Source organism: Crocuta crocuta, unplaced genomic scaffold (assembly GCF_008692635.1).
Source record: "Crocuta crocuta isolate KB4526 unplaced genomic scaffold, BGI_CrCroc_1.0 scaffold95, whole genome shotgun sequence".
Classification (NCBI taxonomy): Eukaryota; Metazoa; Chordata; class Mammalia; order Carnivora; family Hyaenidae; genus Crocuta; species Crocuta crocuta.
Genome location: NW_027530971.1, coordinates 970,023 through 977,730, shown reverse-complemented (window position 1 = coordinate 977,730; position 7,708 = coordinate 970,023). Strand labels below are relative to the sequence as shown.

At 39.7% G+C, this 7,708-nt stretch overlaps 1 protein-coding gene across 4 annotated transcripts in view; it reads right to left on the bottom strand.

Moving 5' to 3' along the window:
- Positions 1 to 6,889, bottom strand: part of TMEM38B (transmembrane protein 38B) — a 53,124-nt gene extending 46,235 nt beyond the window's left edge. Inside the window, exon 1 of one of the 4 annotated variants that reach the window (XM_077769831.1) lies at positions 6,646 to 6,889. In XM_077769831.1, coding sequence (XP_077625957.1) covers positions 6,646 to 6,757 — 112 coding nt within the window. In that variant the 5' untranslated portion in view covers positions 6,758 to 6,889. Of the gene's footprint in view, positions 1 to 6,116; positions 6,348 to 6,477; positions 6,618 to 6,645 lie in introns of those variants that run through there. The other 3 variants (XM_077769832.1, XM_077769834.1, XM_077769833.1) reach the window with 3 other exon arrangements.
- Positions 6,890 to 7,708: the final 819 nt, after the last annotated feature.

Below are 7,708 nucleotides of genomic sequence, written 5' to 3'. Positions count from 1 at the left end.
TTCATATAAAAAAAAAAAAAAAAAAAAAAAAAAAAAAAAAAAAAAAAAAAAATTAAACAAAAAAAGCTAGAAAATAAAGTCATGTTCTACTTCTAAGTTTTGGATCAAGTCTGAATCACAGGGTGCCACGTAAGTCCGTAGACCCACCTTGTGGTTCTTTAATGTATAACTAGAGCAGACAGAGCTGACAAATGACACAATCCCCACACTAAATCTCTGATCCAGGACTAAGAATCATTATGGTAGATACATCCAAGTAGAAGCCCCTAGAGCTTCTTCCCCTCATCAAGATATTTTTAAAAAGCAATACCACAGAGGGCACCTGGGTGGCTCAGTCAGTTAAGAGTCCTGACTCTTGGTTTCCACTCAGGTCATGATCTCATGGTTTATGAGTTCAATCCCCATGTCGGGCTTCCACACTCAGTGGGATTCTCTCTCAATCTCTCTCTCTGTCCCTCCCCTGCTTGTGCTCTCTCAAAATAAATAAACTTTAAAAAAAAAAGCAATAAAAACCACAAACATGGTTGCCATAATCAAAAACATCAAAGATGAAAAGGTGGTGACAGCTATCATATCCCATTTAACTTGTCTATTTGGTCTGTACATAAGCAGATGGATCTTGGAGAATGACTGTGGATTATCATAAATGTAGACAGAGAGTGACTCCAGTTGCAGCTGGTATTCAAGATGCAGTATTTTTACTGGAACAAATCAACATAACCCCTATAACCTGGTAAGCAAATCCTTTTTCTCCATATCAATTTGCAAAGAATCCCAGAGACACTATGCTTTTATCGGGCTAGGTAAACAGTACACTATAACAGTCTTGCCTTAGGTCTATGTCAACTCTCCTGCTCTCCAACAAAGTCCACAGTGATTTTGATCATACTGAGAATCCACACAACATCACGCTGGCCCACTATACTGATGACATTATACTGACTGGATCTATGGGCAGGAAGTAGCCAACAGTTTAAATACCTTAACATAACATATGCAAACCAGAAAATTTGGAAGTTAAACTCCGTTGCCAGGATCCTGTACCAGTCAGAGTCCAGTCAAGAAAGAGAAAATACAGTCATTTTAACAGAGAGAATTTACTATAAAGACATCATTATAAAATTGTTAACTAGATTGTTGAAAATGTAAAAAGTAAATACTGTGGTATCACAGAGGTATCAACTAGAAAAAGTAGTTTACCACTGCTGGGGAAACAAAGGATCAAAATTATTAAAATGTAGAAGCTTGAACAAAGATCTCTTCAGAGCCAAAACTGAGACTCCTAAGAAGGGAACACTGCTCAGCTGGTGTTCTAGTCCAGCCCACTCACTGCACAGATAAAATACTGGGTTTTAAGTTCTTATCCAAGCTACTGATAGAGTTTAACACTGGTCTCCTGATTTTATGAGCTCTTTCTAACACACCACACTCCTGACCAATAATTTATGTCAGGTCAATCAAATGTTCTTTCATTTAAAAATTATTAAATATATTTAAATAAGACTTTCTAAACTAAGAGAAGTAAATTATGAACTGTCATTTCTGAGACATGCTTTTTCCACCCCACACTGAGCAGAACATACTCTAACAAAAAGGGTTTCTGGAGTATCATGAATGTTCTATTTTTATCTGGATGTTGATTAAGTAGATGCGTTCATTTTGAAAATTCACTGAGCTGTACATTTATGATTTTTGTACTTTTATGTATGTTTTTATGTATGAATTCACAAAGATAGCAAAACAATATTGCCACCTTTAGAGAATCCTTAGAACTGACAAATTCTTGACAGATGTATACTTTCATCTCCCACAAATTAGAAGGAAGAACAATAATAAGTTTTATTCCTGGATTTAATTCCTGAAAGCAAAGGAAAAACTCATTGGTGATAAGGAAATGACAGAAATCATGGGAGAAAATAACCATGTCAAATGAAAGCTTATTAAGAAGTTGCTAAGTATTGAGACACCAGAAACATTAAATGGACCCGGAAAAAGAAAGCACAGAATATTTGAGAACTTGAATTAGCTGAAGAACTAGCTCCAAAATTTATTAACCAATGTGTCTTAAATAAGGTTATTTTATTCCTGTAAGTCTATTCCTCATCTGTAAAATGAGTTCAATAATATCTACTTTAAAGGGATGTGTGAGGATTACAATTAAGATACTAAAAAGTTTCTGCATGTATCTGAAATGAATATTATTATTGTATAGGAAGGTAGTGCAACCTTATGTGATACTATCAAAAAGAAGAAGACAACGACGACGACAACAACGACAACAAGCACAGCTGAATTCCTTTAGGACTACAAGAGCATCTTTCATCTTGGTATCTTCAACATCGAAAATACTCCCTGATATGCAGTGGGGTTTCAATAAATATTTACTTAACTGAACTCCCTGTGATTTGAGAGAGATTAGCAAAATAGTTGTAGGAGAATTAAGAGCAAAATAACAGATTTTGTGCGTAAAAATCAAGTACAAATAATTGTAGATTAAATTTTCAGGAAGTCTTAGAGAAAACAGTAACTGGATATGAATATATGATTGAAGAAGTGTGTTTATTTTAATGAAGATTTAATCAAGAAAAGAGACTGAGAAAGCAAATTAAAAATATAAGAGAAGAAGGGCACCTGGGTGGCTCAGTCAGTTGAGTGTCCAGCTTCAGCTCAGCTGTGAGTTCAAGCCCTGCCTTGCAGTCTGATGACAGCTCAGAGCCTGAAGCCTGCTTTGGATTCTGGAACTCCCATTCTCTCTGCCTCTCCCCTAATTGCACTCTGTCTCTCTCTCTTTCAAAAATATGTAAACATTAACAAAAAAATTTTTAAATATATGAGATATAAAACTTTTTTTTTCATTATTTCCTGTCTTATTTATTACAGTCATTGAGTGGGTATAAACTGCTATGTTGTGTGTTTTTTTTTAATTGCAGTAAAATACACATAACATAAAATTTATGAGCTTAACCATTTTTAAATGTACAGTTCAGTGGTATTAAGTAAAGAGATGTAAAATTTCTGCTAAATGGTTTCTAAGAGCCCTCACAGCACCATTTTCAAACTTCTTAATAAAATATGTAGGAAAATGGAAAACAAAATCTATCTTACTAGCAAAAACTTAAAATTATAGAAAATCAGATCCTAGGGTATAAGAAGAGCTAGAAATTAATTAGTTGACAAATGGAGGTAAATTAAGAAATAAAAAACAATCCAATTTACTAAATACCCTGATGTCTTTGCTTGAAGCACAAGTCACATGGAAAAGAAAGGCGGGGTAAACCATCATCCTTCCTTGGATTTGAAGGCCTACAACCTGAAGCAAACAAAAAAGGGATGCTATCCTTATCTACACCACAGAAAGAAAAAGTTAATCCCCTTTACCCTCTTGTCTCCACTAGCATTTTGAAAGATCTAGGTAGAGACATATAAGATGTAAATGGTAGGAAAGTGAGGAGTGAGGTATTAGCGGTGGTAGAATACACTCCAAAAAGTTGAGAGTCTGAAGGGTAACATGCTTGAGAGAATACAGGTAAGAAGAATCCTGGTACTACGTAGGTGAACTGTAGTTTTATGATACCACAGATCTGACTTCTAGAGAATCAGGCAACAAGGGATTAAAAAAAAAAGTTGCCAAAAAATTTACATGAAGTACTGGCAAATCAAAATCACTAAAAAAATGAAATAAAATAATACCTTAAACAAGTAGAGTTTATTCCAAGAATGTAAGGATGATTCGTTTTTTAAGTTTTTATTTTTGTTTATTTTTAGTAACTTTTACATCCAAGTGGGACTTGAACTCACAACCCTGAGATCAAGTCCCATACTCCTCTGACTAAACCAACCAGGCATCCTGATTCATCATTTTAAAAAATGTATTACAATGCAAATCAGAAAAACAATATGATCAACTCAATAAGAAGTGGAAATACAAGTCTATGGCCATACCACCCTGAACACATCCGATCTTGTCTGATCTTGGAAGCTAAGCAGGGTCGGGCCTGGTTAGTACTTGGATGGGAGAAGTGGAAATACACATTATCAATAAACTTAAGAAGCACACACTCAGCATGACAGAGGCAAATTAAAACTATTTTTCTGACCATTAGAATGACAAGATATTTAAAAACTGGTAAGAGTGAATAATGCGGAAGATACAAGCAGTCTAAAACACTTTTGGTAAAAGCTTAAATAGGTGCACTCCTTTGTATGAATTCTATCATTTTTACCTGTTTACAAGTACTGGTCGTGGAATGTAAAACATTTTTGGGGTGCCTGGGTGGTTCAGTCAGTTAAACGTCCCAACTCTTGATTTCAGCTCAGGTCATGATCTCACTGTTCATGAGTTCTAGCCCTGGCTTGGGCTCTGTGCTGACAGTGCAGAGCCTGTTTGGGATTCTCTCTCTCATATTTTTTCTCTCTCTCTCTCTCTCCCCTCTTTCTGCCCCTCCCCCACTCATTCTGTCTCTCTCAAAAATAAAATAAACTTTGAGCAGATAAATGGCTGAGAGAGAGCTGACTACAAAGGACAAGAAGGAATCTGGGTGGGTACTGAAAGTGTATCTTGACGGCGGTAGTTACATGTCTGCTTATCCAAAATCACAGTCAAATTTTATATTTAAAAGGATAAATATAATATATATAATATAAATCTTTAAAAAGTCAGACTTGAAGGGCGCCTAAGTGGCTCAGTTGGTTAAGCAGCCAACTTTGGCTCACGTCAAGATCTCACAGTTTGTGGATTCGAGCCCTGTGTTGGGCTCCCTGCTGACACCTCAGAACCTGGAGACTGCTTTGGATTCTGTGTGTGTGTCTCTCCCTCTGCTCCTCCCCCGCTCGCAGTCTGTATTTCTCAAAAATAAATAAACATTAAAAAAATTTTTTAATGGGGCACCTGAGTGAGTCAGCTAAGCATCAGAATTCAGCTCAGGTCATGATCTCACAGTTTGTGAGTTCCAGCCCCATGTCAGGCTCTGTGCTGACAGTTCGGAGCCTGGAGCCTGTTTCAGATTCTGTACCTTCCTCTCTCTCCGCCCCTCTCCCATTCACACTGTTACTCTCTCTCTCTCTATCTCAAAAATAACCATTAAAAAAAATTTTTTAAGTCACACTTGAAAAAACTTCTTGAAGATCCCAAAGGGCTTTTATTTATGTGAGTCACAGGTAAATATTTAGCATATTAGAAATTGTTAACTGAGAAAATTCTATAGTATTCACTGTACTCACTTTAAAAATAATAAATGTACTACATGTTAACATAAATTATGTACTCTTTATGAAAAATAACTGTTTTCCTAAGCAAAAAATACTTAGTGAGAAAAGCCACACTGTTTTAAACGTTAGCAAATCCCTTTTAATGTCTGGCTTCAAATAGAAAACAGCTGGACTCTCATATTTGCTTCTGTATTCAATCTGCTACAGTTATCGCTGGTCATGTAGCCTCTGGAAAATCCCACTGTACACTTCTGAGAAAATTAGTATAAAAAAGACAAATAACATCTGCGTATTGTTATGAAAACGATTTTGATCTGGAAGTGTGAAGAACCCCAGGGTTCCTGGACCACACTTTGAGAACTTGATTTAGCCCATAGGAGAAAATTTCAAATACTAATTACCGCATAATAATATACTACTTTTCAAATCAAGGAAACCGCTTCTGATGCAGACTATCTGTCCTGATTTAATACAATATTCCACTGATCCAGGTCAAAACTTCTACCGAACAATGACTTTGAGCTACAAACACCAGTGTAAATGAGAAATATTTCTGAGACCAAACAGTTTTTAAAAAACACACATACACAACAGTAGTCCGTGGAAGGCACTGCATCGCCTCAAGCCCTCACTCAGTAACTCTACAGGACCAGGCAGCAAGAGCAGGGAGAAAGGAGAAAGATAAATGCCGGACCACAAAGACAGACATCCATAAAACGCAAAGGCCGGTAGAATAACTGCCAAAGTAACCTAAGAGCAAACATATCCTGAAGGTAAAATACAAGAAAGACAAATATTGCTCCTTGAGTAGATACTTCAAAAACGACTCAAAATGCTGCATTAAGACTACACCCCCAGGCTACAGATAGTGAAACTACGCCCAATGACCCGAGTACGATGTCACTCACACGACGGAAAATGGGACTCTCCACTCTCTTCCAACAATCACTTTGTTCAGCAAGACGACAGGGCGCTGCGTTCAGGGGAATACCGGCCCGCCTGACTCTTTACGTGCCGACACAACTTTCCTGACTGCCGAACAGTCCGTACCTACTCACTCTTCCAAGCGACCGAGTCCCACAAGCTGCTTCCGGGAGCTCAGTCCCCGGGTGACTTTTAAATACCAAACCGCCGGGGGGCCGCGCACGTCCTAGGCGGGCGCAAGAAGTACCCGGGCTCCCATATGCGCCAGCGGCTCCCCAGTCACCTGCCCCGGACGCCGCGTTGCGGACGCGACCTCGCCCCTCCTTCCACGAGTACCGGGCTCACCTCCCCTTCCGGCCTCAGTTTCCCCATCTGCGCTCGAGGGGTCGGGCCGCCCCTCCAGCTCGACTCTAGGACTCAGAGACAGCGGCGGTTCAGCCGTTCAGCCGGCTCAGGCCGTCCACTTCGCGAGAGGTACCCTGAGGGGGCCGGTCTGCGACTCCCCGCACTCACCCGGCTGACGCTTCAGCGCCATCACAGACACCAGGTAGTGGGCGATGTCAAAAAAGGGGAACATAGACGTGCGAGAAAAGGCAAGGGTCAGGTCATCCCACGGAGAGTCCATGACGACGACGGACCCCAGGAGCCGAAGCAAACCCGGCGACGGGTTCCTGCCGGGCGCGACGAGGGGAAGGGGGAGGGGGCCACCGCAGGCGCGCGTCCTCCCGCGCGCCCTCCCGCGCTCTGCGCGTGCGCTCTGGGACCCGGCGCCGGCGCGCTTTGGGGCGGAGCCGCGTGTCTCGGGAGCGGGCGGGCGGGGCGAGCAGATTCCCAGGCTGTGCCTGCAGAACCGGGCCTGGTTCTCTAGGTTAGGAAGGATCTGGCTCTTTCGGGCTGGGAGCTGTGCAAGAGAATAAGCAGATGAATATAACATATATAATGTATTAAAATAATACATGGCTCATGTTAACATTTAGCACATTATTTTAAATTGAAAACGTAAAGAACTATTTAAAATTTTTCTGTTAAAATTTCTAATATTCTAAGTATTGATAAATATAACCCATGTAAAGTCTTGAGGACTCTTGGGTGCTCAAGAAATTTTTTTAAGTTCGCTTTTTTAAGGGTTTAATTTACATACATGTTATTCACCCTTTTTAATACGAAGTTCTCTGATTTTTGATAAATATGTGAAGTCAGACTCCGTTCCAGAATCGGATTAATTTCTCTAAATTGATATTCACCTAACATTCTCAAGCAACCATAACGTGCAAATCACAACGTGGTTTAGTGGAGATACAAAAAGGAATACAATAATATCCTGCCCTCAGGAAGCTTATGTTTTCTAAAGAGAGATTTAAAAAAATTTTTTAAGGATACACGTAATTTGTATAAACCTGGTAGCGAGAAGTGTCCGTCCCACCCTAGGGCAGTTCCGAGGACGACTATTTCAGGGAAGTGATAAGGTGTACTGGCCTTTAAAGGCTAGATAAGAGATGGGCGGAGGTATTTTGGCGAGACTACAAAGTGAGCCATGAGGTTGGAAAAGAAGTCCTGAACGGCATACCATAAACTA